Genomic DNA, 21,988 nt, shown 5'->3' on the forward strand with positions numbered 1-21,988 from the left:
ATAGCAAACAACCGAATAATTATACAGCATGTCACACAAGTATACCGTCTGTAAATAAACAAAGTAGCAGTTGTGCTTAGGCTACCTGTTGTGCCTCGTTACAGCTTTACCATCTGAACCGCCTGCAGTCACTCATTAGCTTCAAACTGGCCTATCCTTTACCAAGAATCACATTGCTGTTTTTGTTTATCCCTAGAAATAAATCAGATTTTGCTGGTGCTGTTAATTGATGACTGATTATGCTGACACCTTGCATCACAATTAACTCTGCAACTGTCACGTTGAATTTACTGTTGATGTGTGTTAATAAAATGAGACTCTTTTCTGGTACTTTCGGTTTGGAAGGGAGACATAAAAGGCATGAAGCTGTCCACTAGCGATTCAAGTCACAAGTGAGATAATGATCTTATCCGGGTTCTCTTTTATACTGTAATCCATTAAAAGCAGAGCTAAATCATTATGTCACCAGTTCACTCGACATGCCTATATTCCACACATAAGCTCTACCAGGGATTAATTACAACAGAAAGAGTCTAGCAGGGAATAAAAATCTGTATTTTAAACCATTCCTACACTAGATGACATAGCTGCTAACCGAATAACAACTTGTTTGCTAATATGTAAGCTGAACTCAAGGCAAACACCTAAATAAATATAAGGGCCTATGTCAATAGGCATTTGCATTAAAGCCAAACTCCATGTTTGTTGATAAAAAAACATTCCCCTCTGGGTGATCTATGTATGTCACAAGGATTTTAACAAATTTTGTAGCAGATTCTTACTTACTTTTACCTTTTTGTTCCTCTGTGACCCTGTGTAGAGTAAGCCCAATGGGAGTGGTTTCATAATTATCAACCAGTTGCTGCACCTGCAGGGCTCCAATGAGCAAAACTGCTGGGTCTGCATCCCTTTAGATGTGATTTCCTATTGGGAGTATCTTACCAAACCATTTTTGTTTCAGGGGATGCCAAAAATCTGACTTTTATCTTAGTGTAGACCTCTGGGAAAATCTGCAAGCCAATCACACAAGCAGGAAATTATGTTTCTGTGTACAGAACACCTCCAGGTAGCCATATTGCATTGCATTTTATAGAGAATTAAAGCAGTTGCAGATTGAAAAGGAAATGCAATTTTTAATAGCATTGAATTAGAATATGACTAGTGTTGCAATTGTAAATGCTATATTATTTTATTTTTTTATTTGTTTTTTTTTTGCCCGGTGAAAGTGGAGTTACCCTTTAAGGCTAGGGTTATGCAAAACCTGCTTTAAGGGGGTCAAATGTACGTTCGAATGAGATCAACTACAGGTCAATTTTGAACATATTGTAAAGTTCTGTGTAAACTGTTGGCACTATATAAATCCTGTATAAAATAATATATAAAAAAATGTAATAATATAAAAAAATGTAATAATAATATGAAAAAATAATAATCTCAGCTGCATTTCAGATAAGCACATAAAACAGTGGTTGACAACTTATGATCTACAGGAGGCCTCAAATGCAACCTCTGGCTTTACCAAAGGGCTGTACATAATGTTCAATGCTTGAGAGGATTGTCAGAAACTGCAGACCCAATGGAAAAAATGAAGGTCAGAGAGTGTGGACAATGTATGTTTTGTCTGGGGATACGCTGCAGAAGACAATCTGGGAACATGTTACATGAGGCTAGTAGAGATCAATGCTATTACCTTAACCACTTCCTTCCTGCTATATAGCAAAATGATGTCCAGAAAGTGGTTTCATTATCCTGACTGGGCATCATATGACGTCCAGCAAGATATGCTGCTAGCGTGCACCCGAGGGGGCATGCAGCGCAGCGATCGGTGGTGTGTTATGTCAGTCTGATACACCGCATCTCCGATCTAGGTAAAGAGCCTATGACTCGGCTTGGGTGCCCCATAGCAAGTTGCTTGCTGTAGGGGCACTAAAATGGAGGGGCCAGGAGAGCCGAAGAGGGGCCCGAGAAGAGGAGGATCTGGGCTGCTCTGTGCAAAGCCAACTACAGAGGGCAGGTAAGTATAACATGTTTGTTATTTATATTGAAAAAAAAATTTACTTTACAATCACTTTAACAAATGTTCCCACTACAGGCTGTTAACCTCCCTGGTGGTAATCCAGACTCGGGATCGCATCGCAGGATCCAGGCAGAGTTTACTTACCTTGTCCCCTGGATCCTGCGATGTCTCCCCGCTGTGTGAGTGAGCTGTGTCCTCCTCGCTCGATTCACACAGTGACGTTACGACGCACGGGAATGGATATCGCCGCCAAATTCAAAAAAATTAAAACACAGTACACATACAGTATACTGTAATCTTACAGATTACAGTACTGTATAAAATAATTACTCACCCCCTTTGTTCCTAGTGGCCTGTCCAGTGACCTGCATGCACTTTTATATTATAAAAACATTTTTTTCTGCCTGGAAACTGGAGATTGTCCATAGCAACCAAAAAGTGTCCCTTTATGTCAAAAGTGGTTTTAGACCAGCTAGAAAACAGCGATAATAAATTAGAATCACTTGCAGAATTAAGCGATAGCGATTTGTGGGAAAATTCGTCATCAAACACTGAAATGACAGCAACAATTCTGCAACTGAGCAAATTTCTGTGTTTTTGAGTTTGATTACATTATTGAATTATTATTATTATTTTTTTTATTTGTTATAAATATTTATAGTTATTTATTATATTATAATTAATGATTTTGTGTTTCAAACTTTATCATACCCGGGATGTCTACTAGACTCTGGTTTGGACAGATTTAAGTGAGTTATTTCTAAGAATTACAGGCCTATAAAAAAAAACGCCAAATTTCCATGCAAAATAGTTGTACCGCTTTCAGCATCAAAAACCTGGCATAATCATACCGCCAGGGAGGTTAAAGCGGAGCGCCAGTCTCCTTGTCCGTTTTCTCCAAAATGAACCCCCATTATTCTCTTTTTTTTGCACAATACAAATAGGATACTGGTAAAGGTGTATTCCTTCTTCTTATTTACAATTATGATATTTATCACAGGATAACGGCAGACAGGCAGCGGTCATTATAATTGTAGGCATCTGAAGCCCGCTCCTACTTGCTTCCGGGACTCTGTGTGGCTGGTTACCCAGCATGCACGTCCCGATCTTGAGCCTGTGCATTAAGGAAGCAGCGCGGCGCACTGTTGTTTACAGGTTGCTATAACAATGGCGGCCGCGGCAGAAGTATCCACTCCATTGCTGTGGCAACCTGTCAATCAAGACGGAATTAAAGTGCGGTTCAAAGACTCCTGGGATAGATGACATCCCAGGATTCCTAGCAAATGCCTAATGATGGCATCGCCTAGACAGCCAGGCCTGGAAGTGCAGACATATAAAGAAAAACAAGGTATTTAGAAAAAAAAAAAAAATATATATATATATATATATATATATATATATATATATATATATATACATATATATATATATATATACATATATATATATATATATATATATACATATATATATCCTACAAGTGGACTTTGTGTTTCAAGGAAGTTGAAGAACTGGGTGGAACTCCGATTTAACCACTTCCCTACCGGCCCATAGTAAAATGACGTCCACAAAGAACCTCTGCCGTTCAGAGTGGACGTCATATGACGTCCTGGGCTTTGTGGGGGGGATATCTGAATGATGCCTGCAGCTAGAGGCATCATTCAGATATCCTTCTCTTGTTCCGGCGATTCTGCACAACGTAAGAATGATCATAGCGGCGGTTCCGCCGCTAGATCGTTCTTACAGGCGGCGGGAGGGGACATCCCCCCCTCCCGCCGCCATCCGGTGCTTCTCCGGGCTCTCCCGTGCCATCGGGGGCCCGGAGAACGAATCGTCCGGCGCTCGCAGGAAGCATAGAGATGACTGGTGACCAGATGGTCACCAGTCATCTCTATGACCGTCGGAGGACCCGGGCGCGATGTGATGACGTCACGCCTGGGTCCCCGTAAGTAAACAAAGCCGCGATTGCGGCTGCTAAGCAACGGTAAACATGAGATCTGTGAATTTTTTTTCACCGATCTCATGGTTTCCAGCCTGGAGGAGAGATGTGGGGTCTTATTGACCCTGCATCTCTCCATAAAGAGTACCTGTCACACACATTCCTATTACAAGGGATGTTTACATTCCTTGTAATAGGAATAAAAGTGATAATAAAAAAAATAAAATAAAATAAAAAAGTGTAAAAAAAGAAATAAATATGTAAAAAAAAAAAAAAAAAATACATTTTTTTTTTAACGCCCCTGTCCCCAGTAGCTTGCGCGCAGAAGCGAGCGCACACGCAAGTCCCGCCGACATATGTAAACACAGTTTAAACCACATATGTGAGGTATCGCCGCGTGCGCTAGAGTGCCAGCAACAATTCTAGCACTAGATCTCCTCTGTAAATCCAAACTGGTAACCTGTAAAAATTTTCAAAGCGTTGCCTATGGAGATTTTTAAGTACCGAAGTTTGGCGCCATTCCATGAGTGTGCGCAATTTTAAAGCGTGACATGTTAGGTATCTATTTACTCGGTGTAACATAATCTTTCATATTTTACAAAAAAATTGGGCTAACTTTACTGTTTTGTTATTTTTTTAATTCATGAAACAATTTTTTTCCAAAAAAAAGGCATTTGAAAAATTATTGCGCAAATACCGTGCAGAATAAAAGGTTTCAATGACCGACGTTTTATTCCCTAGGGTGTCTGCTAAAAAAACATATATAATGTTTGGGGGTTCTGCGTAATTTTCTAGCAAAAAAATGATGATTTGTACATGTAAGAGAGAAGTGCCAGAATAGGCCCGGTATGGAGGTGTGTATAAAAGCCCTGTATGGAAGAGGTTAAGGTATCAGGGCTGCACATCATATACCAACAGGCCGCATGTGGCCCTTAGATTGCAGGTTGTGCACCAGGGGCATAAAGTGTTCCAAACTGCAATTTTAATAAAATGTGTTGCTTTACAATGCCGGTACACGGCGTGTTTCCCCCTGTCGCGTTTCACTAAAGAGAATGTGGAACTGCTTGCTTTTTCCAGAACACTATTTAAGCCCTTTTCATTACTCTTTATCTTTCATAACAACCTGACTTTATCTTGATGTTAACATAAAGGCCTGCTTTTAGCTAAACATATTAAAAAAAAATCTCTAGACAACTGTTTCCTCTTAAGTGTGTCAGCGTGTGCATGTGCTGGTCTGATGCTGAAATAAGCTAAATGACAATACAGACCTGGAGGTATTGCTTTCCTGTGTGATCGGTCACATAATTCCCCAGGAGGGCTTATTTTTCTGACTCGTGAAGACAGCTTCTCACAGAGAAAAATGTAGTAATAGGATTATTGGTTAAGTCTACTATACAGTGAATTGGAATCATGCTAGATTGAGGGCCAACAAAATGCAGAAAAGCTGACATAAAGTACATCACTTTTCAACAGTGTTCTTTCATTTTATTTACTAAAATATAACAAATGTAATGCCGCGTACACACGACCATTTTTCATGATGTGAAAAATGCCTTTAAAAATGATCGTGTGGGCTCCAGAGCATTTTTCTTGACGTGAAATATTGCCATAAAAAATTTAGAACATGCTCGCATAGTTTTTCACGTTGTCGTTTTTCACGTCCTGAAAAATGATCGTGTGTAGGCTCAGAAGCAAGTTATGAGACGGGAGTACTCGTTCTGGTAAAACTAGCGTTTGTAATGGACATAGCACATTCGTCACGCTGTAACAGACTGAAAAACACGAAGACTGAAAAGCGCGAATCGTCTCTCACCAAACTTTTACTAACACGAAATCAGCAAAAAGCAGCCCAAAGGGTGGCGCCATCTGAATGGAACTTCCCCTTTACAGTGCCGTTGTATGTGTTGTACGTCACCACGCTTTGTTCCAGCATTTTTTTTTTCACAATCGTGTGTAGGCAAGGCAGGCTTGACAAGAATCACGTTGAGAAAAAAAAAAAAATTTGAGGAAAAGAAAAACGGCCGTGTGTACGCGGCATAAGACTTCGTATTTTTCCATGGTTTCCGATTAATTTTTAAAAAAATTGTCGCCTTTTAGCAATATTAGTGAAATGACAGCTATTGGTAAATATATATATAGTACAGATGTCTATTTTTCAGGCTAACATCAAACAGTTTCAGTGATGGTGCTTGCAGCTACTGAAAATTACTTAAATATACTTTATATGCATATATCCCGATTGATTAGTTTCTCGTTGTACAAGTCGCTGCATGGGTTATATATACAGCAGGCTGATTACGGGCACAGTGTGAAGTCATGCAAATAATTAATTTCTCCAAATCCCTTTAAATTTACATAACATTCATTTGAAATTATATCAGCCTGAGGCCTGCATACTCTCAACTCACAAAGCCAAGTCTTGGGTGTTTTTTTTAAAAACCAAGTGATGTACAGGTTATGATCCAACATATGCTTATATATTATTTATTTCAATAATTTTTTTCCTTAATTGTAATAAATAAATAATATAGAGCTGACAGTTTATCTACAGTACTTTCCAGAGAATATTAAACAAGAAGTAACTGACAATGTAATGTCCTACCACACTTATACATATGCACTATAGGACCAGAACCCACATATACTGTAGATGGGAAACCATATAAACACCATTCAACTTGTTACACTGTTAGGGCGAAAAAAAAAAAAATATGGGTCATTTAGATCTGCACGATTCTGGCTAAAATGAGAATCACATTTTTTTTTCTTCAAATAAAGTTCACGATTCTCTGATGTTTCTTGCGACATAACATTATCTTTCACATTATACAAAAAAATTGGGCTAACTTTACTGTTTAGATTTTTTTCCCCCAAAAAATTTGGTTTGAAAGACTGCTGCTCTAATACAGTGTGATATAAAACATTGCAACAACCGCCATTTTATTCTAGGGTCTCTGCTAAAATATATATACAGGTGATACTCGAAAAATTTGAATATCGAGCAAAAGTTCATTTATTTGACTAATGCAACTTAAAAGGTGAAACTTATATATGAGATACACTCATTACATGCAAAGCAAGATAGTTCAAGCCGTGATTTGTCATAATTGTGATGATTACGGCTTACAGCTCATGAAAACCCCAAATCCACAATCTTTAGAATAATTAGAATATTACATGCAATCGATAAAACAAGGATTGTACATAGAACAATATCGGACCTCTGAAAAGTAGAAGCATGCATCTGTACTCAGTACTTAGTTTGGGCCCCTTTTGCAGCAATTCCTGCCTCAATGCGGCGTGGCATGGAAGCTATCAGCCTGTGGCACTGCTGAGGTGTTATGGAAGACCAGGATGCTTCAATAGCTGCCTTCAGCTCTTCTGCATTGTTCGGTCTCATGTCTCTCATCTTTCTCTTGGCAATGCCCCACAAATTCTCTATGGGGTTCAGGTCAGGTGAGTTTGTTGGCCAATCCCACGGTCATTGAACCAGGTTTTGGTGCTTATGGCAGTGTGGGCAGGTGCCAAGTCCTGCTGGAAAATGAAGTCAGCATCCGCATAGAGCCTGTCTGCGGAAGGAAGCATGAAGTGCTCCAAAATCTCCTGGTAGGTGGCTGCGTTGACCCCGGACTTGATGAAGCACGGTGGAACAACACCAGCAGATGACATTGGCTCCCCAAATCAACACAGACTGTGGAAACTTCACACTGGACTTCAAGCTTCTTGCAGTGTGTGCCTCTCCATTCTTCCTCCATACTCTGGGTCCTTGGTTTCCAAATGAGATGCAACATTTTCTCTCATGAGAAAAGAGGACTTTAGACCACTGAGCCACAGACCAAGTGTGTTTTTCTTTAGCCCAGGAGTGTTCAGGAGTGGCTTGACAGGAGGAATACGACATTTGAAGCCCATGTCCAGGATCCGTCTGTGTGTGGTGGCTCTTGATGCACTGACTCCAGCCTCAGTCCACTCCTTGTGAAAGTCCCCAACACTTTTGAATGCCCTTTTCCTGACAGTCCTCTCCAGGCTGTGGTCATCCCTGCTGCTTGTGCACCTTTTTCTTCCACACTTTTCCCTTCCACATGACTTTCTATTAACCGCTTACCGACCGCCCCATGTACATATACGTCCACAGAATGGCACGTACAGGCAGATGGGCATACATGTACGTCCCTGCCTTTCCGCGGGTCGGGGGTCCGATCGGGACCCCCCCCGGTACATGCGGCGGTCGGTTCTTCCGTGGGAGCGATCCGGGATGAGGGCGCGGCTATTCGTTTCTAGCCACCCCCTCGCGATCGCTCTCCGGAGCTGAAGAACGAGGAGAGCCGTATGTAAACACGGCTTCCCCGTGCTTCACTGTGGCGGCTGCATCGATCGTGTGATCCCTTTTATAGGGAGACACAATCGATGACGTCAGACCTACAGCCACACCCCCCTACAGTTGTAAACACACACTAGGTGAAACATAACTCCTTTAGTGCCCCCTGTGGTTAACTCCCAAACTGCAACTGTAATTTTCACAATAAACAATGCAATATAAATGCATTTTTTGCTGTGAAAATGACAATGGTCCCAGAAATGTTTCAAAATTGTCTGAAGTGTCCGCCATAATGTCGCAGTCACGAAAAAAATCGCTGATCGCCGCCATTAGTAGTAAAAAAAAAAAGTGCAATAAAACTATCCCCTATTTTGTAAACGCTATAAATTTTGCGCAAACCAATCGATAAACGATTATTGTGTTTTTTTTTACCAAAAATAGGTAGAAGAATACGTATTGGCCTAAACTGAGGGGAAAAAAATATATGTTTTTGGGGGATATTTATTATAGCAAAAAGTAAAAAATATTGAATTTTTTTCAAAATTGTCGCTCTATTTTTGTTTATAGCGCAAAAAATAAAAACGCAAAGGTGATCAAATACCACCAAAAGAAAGCTCTATTTGTGGGAAAAAAAGGACGTCAATTTTGTTTGGGAGCCACGTCGCACGACCGTGCAATTGTCTGTTAAATCGACGCAGTGCCGAATCGCAAAACCTGGCCTGGGCATTTAGCTGCCTAAAGGTCCGGGGCTTAAGTGGTTAATGTGGTTTGATACAGCACTTTTTTCAACCTCTTTTGCAATTACCTTTTGAGGCTTGCCCTCCTTATGGAGGGTGTCAATGATGGTTTTCTGCACAGCTGTCAGGTCAGCAGTCTTTCCTATGATTTGCAGGTGTTATGGCTTAATTAGCTGATTAGAGTGGGACACTTTGAGCCTAGAATATTGCAACTTTTCACGATATTCAAATTTTCTGAGATTGTTGTTTTGGGGTTTTCATGAGCTGTAAGCCATAATCATCTCAATTATGACAAATCACGGCCTGAACTATCTTGCTTTCCATGTAATGAGTCTCTCATATATTAGTTTCACCTTTTAAGTTGCATTAGTGAAATAAATGAACTTTTCCACGATATTCAAATTTTTCATGTATCACCTGTATGTATGTGTGTGTATATGTATATATATATATATATATATATATATATATATATATAAACATTTTTGTGGGTCCTAAGTTATTTTCTAGCAGGAAATACTGATTTTTACTTGTAAGCAACACATGTCAGAAAAAGGCTTATGCCCTGTACACACGATCAGTTTTTCCGACAGGAAAACCGTGTTTTTTTTCAGCAGGAAAACGGCTGAAATTTGTCTTGCATACACACGGTCACACAAATCTTGTCAGAAATTACGAACGTCAAGAACGTAGTGAGGTACAGTGCCTGCCGCCGAGAATGTGTTTTTAGCACGACAGCATCGCGCTGATTCTCGGCGACAGGGTGCCGACATCTCGCACTCACTGAAATAGTAAAAGCACATTCCAGCGAGCGCGTCATAGAAGCGACGGGGATCCGACTTGGATTCCCGCCAATTCTACACGTGTGCGGCGTTTGTTATGAATCCTGAGGAGGAACTCCCCGCCGGGTTTTAAATAAAAATCTGGCATGGGTTCCCTCCTCAGGAGCATACCAGGCCCTTAGGTCTGGTATGGGTTGTAAGGAGACCCCCTACGCTGAAAAAACGGCGTAGGGGTCCCCCTACAATCCATACCAGACCCGTATCCAAAGCACGCTACCCGGCCGGCCAGGAAAGGAGTGGGGACGAGCGAGCGCCCCCCCCCCCCTCCTGAGCCGTACCAGGCTGCATGCCCTCAACATGGGGGGGTTGGGTGCTCTGTGGCAGGGGGGCGCACTGCGGCCCCCCCCACCCCAGAGCACCCTGTCCCCATGTTGATGAGGACAGGGCCCCTTCCCGACAACCCTGGCCGTTGGTTGTCGGGGTATGCGGGCGGGAGGCTTATCGGAATCTGGGAGCCCCCTTTAATAAGGGGGCCCCTAGATACCGGCCCCCCACCCTAAGTGAATGGATATGGGGTACATCGTACCCCTACCCATTCACCTGGAGGAAAAATGTTAAAAGTTAATAAACACGACAAAAGGGTTTTTAAAATAATTTATTTGTCTGCTCCAGAGGCACCCCCTGTCTTCTTTAGCTCTTTTTACCAGGGGGGGGCTTCTTCTTCCGCTATCCCGGGGTCTTCTCCGCTATCCGGGAGTCTTCTCCGCTATCCGGGGGGGGGGGCTTCTTATTTCGCTATCCCGGGGTCTTCTCCGCTATCCGTGGGGCTTCTCCACTCTCCAGGTCTTCTCCGCTTTCCGGGGGTCTTCTTCTATGTTCGCCGCTCTCCGCTGTTTCTTCTCCTTCAGGGCTGGCCGCCGCTATACTAGTGGCGGCCAGTCCGCTCTTCTGTGACGTCATCTTCTTCACTTCTCTTCTTCTGCCTTCTCCCGATGTTGACACGTCGCCTCCTCTCACTGCAATGACGGGTGCGCGGTTTGCATCTGACTTATATAGGCCTCACAGTCCCATCATGCTCCGGTACCTACCCACATGGGTAGGTATCACATGGGTAGGTACCAGAGCATGATGGGACTGTGAGGCCTATATAAGTCAGATGCAAACCGCGCACCTGTCATTGCAGCGAGAAGAGGCGACGTGTCAACATCGGGAGAAGGCAGAAGAAGAGAAGAGAAGAAGATGACGTCACAGCACAGAAGAAGAAGAAGAAGACGTCACAGCACAGAAGAAGAAGAAGACGTCACAGCACAGAAGAAGAAGAAGACGTTCAGCCCTGAAGGAGAAGGCACCGGACAGCGGGAGGAAGAACCGGGGTGCGCCGAGTCAACAGCGGAGAGCGGCGAACATAGAAGAAGACCCCCCGGATAGCGGAGAAGACCCCCCCGGATAGCGGAAGAAGAATCCCCCCTGAGAAGCACACCGCCCCCCGCCGAAGACGTCGGAGGAAACCCGCCGGGGGGTGGGCGCTTTTATAAAAGCGACCCCCCCCCCGGCGGTGGAAGAGAACCAGACGGCGGCGAAGAAGAGCGGCCCCCACCCGAAGACGTCAAAGAAGAAGCCCCCCCTGGTAAAAAGAGCTAAAGAAGACAGGGGGTGCCTCCGGAGCAGACAAATAAATTATTTTAAAAACCCTTTTGTCGTGTTTATTAACTTTCAACATTTTTCCTCCAGGTGAATGGGTAGGGGTACGATGTACCCCATATCCATTCACTTAGTGTGGGGGGCCGGTATCTGGGGGCCCCCTTATTAAAAGGGGCTCCCAGATTCCGATAAGCCTCCCGCCCGCATACCCCGACAACCAACGGCCAGGGTTGTCGGGAAGGGGCCCTGTCCTCATCAACATGGGGACAGGATGCTCTGGGGTGGGGGGGGCCGCAGTGCGCCCCCCTGCCCCAGAGCACCCAACCCCCCCATGTTGAGGGCATGCAGCCTGGTACGGCTCAGGAGAGGGGGGGGTGCTCGCTCGTCCCCACTCCTTTCCTGGCCGGCCGGGTAGCGTGCTTTGGACACGGGTCTGGTATGGATTGTAGGGGGACCCCTACGCCGTTTTTTCGGCGTAGGGGGGTCTCCTTACAACCCATACCAGACCTAAGGGCCTGGTATGCTCCTGAGGGGGGAACCCATGCCGGATTTTTATTTAAAACCCGGCGGGGAGTTCCTCCTCAGGATTCATAACAAACGCCGCACACATGTAGAATTGGCGGGAATCCAAGTCGGATCCCGTCGCTTCTATGACGGCTTTGTCTCCATCGCGGCAAGCCAGCTCGGAGCTGGCTCCCGCGATGGGGCTCGTAGGTGGTCAATCTCGCTGAGAAAGGGAGCGAGATTGACACAATATCGCAGTCACCCACTGTACAACACGTACGACGAGCCGAGATCAATATAGTTCAATAGGCAGTTTGGCTCTTCTGCTTTATTCTGAGCATGCATGTTTTTTTGCACATCAAAATTGCATACAGGCAAGCGGATTTTGCGTTAGGAACTTTTGCGGTTGGAAAAATAGAGAACCTGCTCTCAATCTTTTGTTGGCGGAAATTCCAACAGAAAAGTCTGATGGAGCATACACACACGGTCGGAATTTCCAAACAAAAGCTCACATTGGGCTTTTCTTGTCGGAATTTTCGATTGTGTATACGCGGCATTAGACCCCTTTCACACTGAGGTGTTTTTGAGGTGCTTTTGGGCTAAAAAATAGCGTCTGTAAAAAGCCTGAAAAATGCCCCTCTGCAGTCCCAGTGTGAAAGCCTGAGTGCTTTCACACTGGAGCACTGGGCTGGCAGGATGTTAAATAAAGTCCTGCAAGCAGCATCTTTGGGGTGGTGAAGGAGCGGTATATACATTGCTCCTGCCCATTGAAATGATTGGGTGTCACTGCCGAAGCGCCTGCAAAGTGCTTCGGCAGCGGCACTACACTGGCGCTTTTATTCCTTTTTTCGCCCGCTGGCGGTGGTTAAAAGCACCCCGCTAGCGGCCAAATAGTGCCGCTAAAATGATGGTAAAGCACCACTAAAACTAGCAGCATTTTATTGTCAACGCACGGCCACCTGCCCCAGTGTGAAAGCAGCTTTTGAGCTTTTGATCCTAGTGAAAAGTATTGAAAAAACTCTTATGGTTCCATTTGCTACAAAGGAAGAAAAATATTTACTGATTCCTGAAGGCAATCAGATAATTCTCTGGATCAACTTTCCACCACTGTATTCCTAATTTACATTAATAGCCTTTGATATTTTGTGCATTCAGAAATCCAATACCATTTTTTTTTATTATTTTATTTACAAAATTCACTTATAATGATGGGCGCCTCTTTCCTCCTCATCAGGGAATAAACATGATATGTTGGGACGACACGAGAAGGTCATACTGTAGGATATGTTTGTTATATGTTTGTAATAGTATGAATGTATTGTATGAGATTCATTAGGTTTTATTCTTGCTTGTTTTATGATTGTTGTTGATCCTTATTGTGATGTGCTGTATTTGTTATTTTTTTTCCTTCTCATGAATGAATAAAAAAAGAATTTAAAGTGCAAAAATAAATAAAAAATGGTGGTACAGTGAAATCAGAATGTCATAAAAAAGTAGCCAGGGCCGTGAAAGGGTTTGTGGATCGAGTTAAACTTTGTTGCTGGGTAAATTGCAGATAAATGTAGAGATTTACAACTGATTCAACTGATTAAGAAATTTAAAGTGATACCAATATATGTAGCCAAACCCATGGTTTTATGTTTTCCATATGAAGAACAGTGGGGGGAAGGGTGGAGGGGGAAGAAGATCCAAATGGCAGAATCAAATGGATGATTAAAGAGAAAGGGAGAAACAGGGCTGGAGGTTCAAAAGGAAGGTGGAGAGAGTGGAAGGTTTGTTGAGAGAAGGAGAGAGGAAATCCATGATCTGGGGGGGGGGGGTGAGTCCAGTTGGGGAGGTGGGTAAGGCCAGGGTAGCCAGTCATCCACCAAAATTCATATGGAGGAACTTTTTTGTGATGAAGGTGTGGTGGTAGGTGGATGGAGTTTGTATTCAGGAGAGACTTTGTATTCGATCCAGTAGTTTATCAACCTTTCTTTTTCAGTCAAGGCACCCTTTAAAATTATGCATTAACTCAAGGCATCTCATTTTAAAATGTAAAAACTAAACTTGCCCCATACAGCCTACCTCACAGGACCCCTTTCTCCCCAAAAAAGCTAAAAAAAAAATGTTGTTAAAAACTTACCAAAATCATTATTAACCACTTATGGACCGGACCAATATGCTGCTAAATGACCCAAGGGGTTTTTACAATTCGGCACTGCGTCGATTTAACAGACAATTGCGCGGACGTGCGACGTGGCTCCCAAACAAAATTGCCGTCCTTTTTTCCCCACAAATAGAGCTTTCTTTTGGTGGTATTTGATCACCTCTGCGGTTTTTATTTTTTGCGCTATAAACAAAAATAGAGCGACAATTTTGAAAAAAATGCAATATTTTTTACTTTTTGCTATAATAAATATCCCCCAAAAACATATATAAAAAAAAATTTCCTCAGTTTAGGCCGATACGTATTCTTCTACCTATTTTTGGTAAAAAAAATCGCAATAAGCGTTTATCGATTGGTTTGCGCAAAATTTATAGCGTTTACAAAATAGGGGATAGTTTTATTGCATTTTTATAAAAAAAAAAATTTTTACTACTTATGGCGGCGATCAGCGATTTTTTTCGTGACTGCGACATTATGGCGGACACTTCGGACAATTTTGACACATTTTTGGGACCATTGTTATTTTCACAGAAAAAATTTAAATTGCATTGTTTATTGTGAAAATGACAGTTGCAGTTTGGGAGTTAACCACAGGGGGCGCTGTAGGAGTTAGTGTTCACCTAGTATGTGTTTACAACTGTAGGGGGGTGTGGCTGTAGGACTGACATCATCAATCGAGTCTCTCTATAACAGGGATCACTCGATCGATGCAGCCGCCACAGTGAAGCACGGGGGAAGCCGTGTTTACATACGGCTCTCCCCGTTCCTCAGCTCCTGGGAGCGATCGGACCCCCGACCCACGTCTAGGCAGGCACGTACAGGTACGTTGATGTGCCTGTCCGTGCCATTCTGCCGACGTAAATGTACATGCGGCGGTCCGGAAGTGGTTAATGGACATAAACACAGCATAACCTAAAAATTCCTGCTAAATCTAAAATAATGTATTTAATTAATAAATAAAGCTCTGTGTGTGAATAAACGCTCAGGGCTCATTCACATGGGTGTTGTTTCCTGTACAGAGCTGTTGGGTTCTTTGATAAAATATCAGGCCTAAACAGACCCCTGTTTTCTCACTTTTGAGACAGAGAAGGTGAATAAGGACAATCCTCAATCTCTATCTCTGTAGCCTCAGCTACACAAAATAAATGAACAGGAATAGCTCTGCACAGTCTCCCTGTTCATGCACAATTTGGAACATAGTAAAGTTAGTTTACTATGCTTCAGTTGTGAATTAACACAATAAGTGATCAATACATGTTGTGTTCATTCAGCGAAGGAAGGGGCAAGTAAATTACTTTTACTGGCCCCTTTCCCAGCTCTCCATCCTGAAACGATTCCCTGTAGTAGTTAGAGGAATGGAAAGAAGAGGAACATAGCAATGCTGCAGAAGAGGAGGGGGGGGGGGGACATGGGGAGCACACAGATGGGCCTGGGCAGCAGCAGGAAGGGCAACCTAGACAGAAGGGGTGTCAGGGGCTGCATTGACTAGTACCGATCCTCTATAGTCCCCCTCAGCAGTACCTGAAAGTAGCGAGAGAGAAAGGAGGATAGGCCTGCTTTCAGCTGCTGCAGTGGAAACTACAGGGGATCGCTTCGAGCTAATGTTGCCCCACAAGCCCAGGTTTCCCTTCCTTTTGCTTGTCAGCTGCCCCCTTGTTCAACTGATGGGGCCCAGGTGCCATACATGGGAACTGGTTCTACCCCCTTATCGGTGGCTCTGAACATAGAACGTTAAAAAGATGATTTATTTTTACAAAGAAAATATATCTTTAAACATTGATACTGACCAGTATTTCAGAGTTTTTCTTCTCCATCAGTTCCTCTCTCCAATGCAGCTAATTAGACCACAGTTCTTATATGGAGGGGCAAATAATGATGCTGTGTAGGCAACCAATGTGCTCCTTATTAACCAATGACATTATAGATGATTCATTTTTTGGTTCAGCTTGCAAGCTGGAAAAAAAAAAATGATTTTCTACTTCCACACAAGAAAGGTGAATGATAAAAATGTTCTTGCTGAGACATTGTATTCTGACAGCAAGACTCTCCACTGTCAGAATCACTGATCAGCAGCTGCAGCCAGCTGCTTGACAAAAAAGTTCCAGCAAGCCCTGTTTGGCAAAACTTGATCTAATGATAGACTTCTATCCAACACTCATGGCCTCACATTAGAACTACATGGTTAAATGTTAAAATATTGCAATCTCGGTTCAACCCCCCACACGATCTTAATCCAGCATTTCCACGATTCATCTAACAAGTGTTACCAAATTCATAGAACATGTAACTTGTTTACATAGGCAGATCCCTGCTCTGTGTTGTTTACCGACGATCGGCGAGTGCTGAGGACATTGAGTGTCTGGCACCCCCAGATCGGCTTCTGCTCTGAAGTCACAGCAGAAGCTGCCCACCAGTGGCGCACACGCCCCCTTCAGGCGGAAGTGTAGAATCCTGTATATATACAGTAAAACTCTGGTTTGAGAGTAACTTGGTTTGAGAGTGTTTTGCACTACAAGAAAGGCAGATACAAGTGTTAATTAGCCGTAATAAGTAGTTTCAACCACTCCTCATTGTAATACAATATCATGATTTAATTTGACTGTAATACATACAGTAAAACCTTGGTTTGAGAGTAACTTGGTTTAAAAGGTTTAACAAGCTAAATGTTTTAATACATTTTGACTTGATATACAAGCGATGTCTTGATATACAAGTAGCGTCATGTCACAACTGAGTATAAAAGAGAAGAGAGGCGCCTCTAAGTGTAGCAATATGGTTACATTTAATGAAGGTACAACATTTAGAAACAAAGGGCCAGATTCACAAAAGGGATACGACGGCGTATCTGCTGACACGCCGTCGTATCCCTGTTTCTATCTATGCGACTGATTCATAGAATTAGTTACGCATAGATATCCCTAAGATCCGACAGGTGTAATAGTTGTACACTGTCGGATCTTAGGATGCAGTACCGCGGCCGCCGCTGGGGGGAGTTTGCGTCGTAAACCAGCGTTGGGTATGCAAATTAGCAGTTACGGCGATCCACGAAACTTTTTCCCGTCGTTACGTCGCCGCAAGTGTTAGTTTGCCGTCGCAAAGATAGGGCACCTTTTACAAAGTGTAAAATTAGTACACCATGTAAAAGTATACCCGTCTTTCCCGCGTCGCTTTTGAATTAAAAAAAAAAAAAATTCCCGGCGCAAGTCTTTTTTTCACGTTGCGATTCACAAAACGTCGGCGCGTCGTAATTTCGCGCAAAGCACGTCGGGAAATTTGCATCGGGAGCATGCGCAGTACGTCCGGCGCGGGAGCGCGTCTAATTTAAATGGTACCCGCCCCATTTGAATTGGCCCGCCTTGCGCCAGACGGATTTAGGATACAACGCCGCAAATTTCCAGGTAAGTGCTTTGTGGATCAGGCACTTAGCCAGAAAATTTGCGGCGGTGTAACCTAAATCAGTTACGTTACGCTGCGCCCGGGCTACGTGAATCTGGCCCATATTGCTACACTTAGAGGCGCCTCTCTTCTCTTTAATACTCTGTAGCTCCTGCTGGATTTTGCTTCTAATCCCCTTGTGGAGGCTTCCATTTGTGGATGGACATTTTATGGTTACACAACCTATCACATTGCGATAATCTTTTTATATGGACTATAAACTGAAGGACCTATGAATAAATAGTTGTGGAACAAATCATCTAAATTTGCATTATTTCTTATGGGGAAACTCACTTTGTTATACAAGTGCTTTGGATTACAAGCATGTTTCTGGAATGAATTATGGTCGTAATCCAAGGTTTCACTGTACATGATCCTGCGCAGAGCTGCTGCCCTGTAGCAGTAAAACTGGTATAGGGCGGTCAGCAAGGGGTTAACAAACATTGTTGCATCATCTTACTTGTTTGTGCTCTAAAGGAATGGCTATTTTTACATCATGTCTTTTGCATGACTGATTCTGAATGGGAGTAACTTTTTCATTTTGGATCAGTTTATATGCTTCCAGGGTTCTAATGAGGAGAGTTGCAGGGTCTGCATTCCTTTAGAAGTGATTAACACTTTTGGAGAATGTCACCAAAAATGAAAATCTGACTTGTATCTTAGGGGTTGATTTACTAAAGGCAAACAGTATGTGCACTGCAAGTGTAGTTGCTCTAGATCTGAGGGGAATTTGCAAGGAAAATACATAAATTGCATTTTTGCTTGCACATGATTGGATGATATAAATCAGCAGAGCTTCCCCTCATTTCATATCTAGTGCAATTGCACTTGCAGTGCACAGTATAATTGCCTTTAGTAAATCAACCTCAATGTGCAGACAGAAAATCAGTGAGAAAATCACACAAGGAGGAAATGACATCTTTGGGGGCCTTCCATACACAAACCGTGTACAGAACACCTCTAGGTTGCCATACTGTAATGAAATTTACAGAAAGTTGCAATGCTGCCGATTGAAAAGGAAAGGATTTTTGTTATAACAAAAAATTACAATAATGCTTGTGTCGCAATTGTATATGCTATATTATTCATTTTTTTATTTGTCATATTTTTTCCCCACGAAAGTGGAGTTACCCTTTAGAATGCCTTTAGAAACCTGTCACTCATTCTGAATTTTCATCAGATTTCCATTTTGTTGTATTCTTTCTTCTCTCAAAGGATGAAAGCTTTTCTTTGCTTCTAAATGTTTAATTTCCCTTTTCTTTATTATGTTTTTTTACCAGTTTTTTTTGCACTTTTATCAGTAAGCCACATGGGTTCTGTTTTTATTATTTTAAACTTATTGGACTTGTGAATGCATTTTGTAATGTTTACATAAAGTCAGTTTGAAACACAACCTGTAATGTTCCGTGCTTTTTTTGTCAAACATATTTCTTCACATTTTATGTTTTGAAGAACAGCTGCCCTGATTGAGAAATTGTATTTTGCCTTTACAATATATGTTTTTTTTTTAAATTATTGTACAGTAGAGCCCAATGTGCAACGTATAACAGCACACCACAACACACATATCGTGCATTTTGCATAGTTACAAATGGGTCATGCATATGTTTTTCATTTGATAAGCTTAGATTTATAGAATGAAGGAACTAAAAGTAGAAAAATGCATACATCACAGATACTCAGGTTCAGATTCTGCTTTTGCAAGCAGCCCAGTAGTGACATCATCAAGTCTCACTCCAAATCTGGGGAGAATATCAGTCAGACACTGCACAGTGCACACGTACAGTTATGAGGCTGTAGGCACAGAAGTTCCAAGACACACTCCTATATCAGAAAGTGCACTGATGTTTTTTTTTTAGAGGAATCCAAGACAAAAGTAATGCCGGGTACACACAATCGGACATTCCGACATTAAAACCGTGGATTTTTTTCAGACGGATTGTTCGCGCAAACTTGTCTTGCATACACACTGTCACACAAATGTTGTCGGAAATTCCGAACGCCAAGAACGCAGTCACATACAACACTATGATGAGCCAAGAAAAATTAAGTTCAATGATTCTGAGCATGCGTCAAATTGATTCCGAGCATGCGTAGGATTTTTGTGCACCTGAAATTGGCTACAGACGATCGGAATTTCCGACAAGAACTTATACTTACTTGTTGTTGGAAAAATTGAGAACCAGCTCTCAAACATTTGTTGTTGGAAATTCCGACAGCAAATGTCCGATGGAGCCTACACACGGTCGGATTTTCCGACAACAAGCTCAAATCAAACATTTGTTGTCGGAAATTCCGACCGTGTGTACTCGGCATAACATTTTCAGGGTACTACTTGGACATACTGTAGTTAACATCTCTTGATGTAGCATATAAGATAGGAAATCTTCCCTTTTTGAGGTTCACTTTAAAAACAAAAATAATACATTACTTTCCATCCTCTTTTTATAAATCTTTTGTAAGCTGTCATTTGTGTGGCTGTAAGAACTACAATTACATGTACTATAATAGTGAGGACAAGTATTATAACTAAATCTTTAGAATAAACTGCTATCTGATTTTACTAAATGAATTGAACATTCTGTGTCTTGTGTACTGACTTGAAATTCTAACTTAGAATTTTGACTTTCAAAAGATTAAATGTTTTTTTTTGTAACAATTTTTATCCTAGACCGAGTAACAGAAGTACACACAGATATCTATGTGACCAGCTTTGGACCAGTTTCTGATACAGATATGGTAAGTTTCCTGTACAGTTATACTTGCTTTAAATATATGTACAATAACCAAATAATGCTTTAACATAGAGGCCCAGAGGAAGACCGAATTTCCAAAGTCACTTCTAAATATTTGAATCCTTTCCGAGTCAGCACGTCGCCTCCCTTGGGAGGCGACGTGCTGACGTCACCGCACGCTGAGGACGAATCCTCGTTCTGTTATGCCGGCCGGCTTCTTCCTTTACATGCTGTTTTTAAACTTCATAACTGTGAGTGTATTTGCTTACCTTTTTATTAAATTCCATTGCGGTATCACACTATGTGAGTCTTTCTTTTATATGGATACTCTGCTACTTCATTGGTGACCCTGAGGACAATACCATTAGGATGCTCTGGTTTCCATGCTGGATCACATCCTTTCTGCTTTATCTGATCCCTTGGGATCATAGGCTCTGGTAAGGGTCAGTGTGTTTATCGGTGGTGGTTACCCTTTTCTATCTCACACTGCCTGTTAATCACTCACTGGGGGATGTCCTATGTGTGTTGATTACTGTATACAGATTTACACTATGCTAGTATTATTTTTTTCTCTGGATGCTCCGTCGGTTGATCGGTGACTTTTTGAAGACCTTGTCAAGAGGCAGGCTACGTTGCATCCATTGGATTTGGCTATTCTCTGCATTATCTGATCCGTCAGGATCTCAGACTCTGGTAAGGGTCAGCATTATTATTGGGTGGTGGTTCTTGATTTTTACCTATCGCAGCAGCATTTAACAATATACAGATTGAATACGTCATTGGACTTTCTTTTTTGCATTTTCTTTGCAATAATTGTCATTTGGACTATTTTTCTTCACGTTTAATGATTGCGAACTATTTCACATTTTTTTACACATGATCTTTCAATAAGGCATATTCACCTTTGTTTAGCGCAACTCCACTTCTTGGCCTATGATATTTATGTTGTATAATATTTTTGAGTTTGCTGCTCCCTTTTTATTTACATTTAGTATGCGCACTATTTCACATTTTTCTGATTAGTGGTAGCCTCACACATTATTGCCAGGAACACTCCCCAGCAGGGTTGCCAACTTTAAGTAAATTTGTGAACAGTTTGTAAAATCCGTAGTTTTTGCATCTGTCCTTGAATGTCCATTGCGAACATGTAGGCTACATGTCCGTAACTGACATTCATGGACAGATGCAATGATTATGAATTTTACAAACGGTTTGTAAATTTACTGAGAGTTGACAACCCCGCTCCCCAGAAACAAGCCGGAGAAAACTATAACCAGAGCTTGGGAGACCAATGAAAGCTCAATTATCAGTCATTTTTTAGGCTGGCTACAGCCCAGCAATTGTAAACGTAGACATTTTTTGCTTAGGGCAATGTGGCTACATGTGTGACTTGTCTAGTAACATGGGCTCTGGTACCCCCATCCCATGTGATAATGTTGACCCTCCAGTAACACATTTATTAATGCGATAAGTCTGGGATTATAGACTTTCTGGCATCATAATTCTGTAACCTCATTGGTAACACTTGGTGCCACGTCAGTCCAGTAATACTTCTGATAATATGACCCTCTTCAAAGCAGATGCTCCTAGTAACGTGGCATTAATCCTGTTGTAAACTCAATCCCTACTAATGTAGAGCCTACATTAAATTGGCTTCTTTAGTTCTATAACCTCTGGTGATGTAATGCCTCTGGTAATAAGATGAGAAAGCTCAAAACTGCTCTGTCATTCAGT

General features: G+C 42.1%; 1 protein-coding gene across 1 annotated transcript in view; it reads left to right on the top strand.

Annotated features, from left to right (window-relative positions):
- Nucleotides 1-21,988, top strand: part of GABRA2 (gamma-aminobutyric acid type A receptor subunit alpha2) — a 273,826-nt gene that overhangs the window by 72,012 nt on the left and 179,826 nt on the right. Inside the window, exon 4 of the mRNA XM_040334997.1 lies at nucleotides 20,191-20,258. Within this exon, the coding sequence (XP_040190931.1) occupies nucleotides 20,191-20,258 (68 nt within the window). The remainder of the gene's footprint in view (nucleotides 1-20,190; nucleotides 20,259-21,988) is intronic.

This window comes from Rana temporaria, chromosome 1, assembly GCF_905171775.1.
Source record: "Rana temporaria chromosome 1, aRanTem1.1, whole genome shotgun sequence".
NCBI lineage: Eukaryota > Metazoa > Chordata > Amphibia > Anura > Ranidae > Rana > Rana temporaria.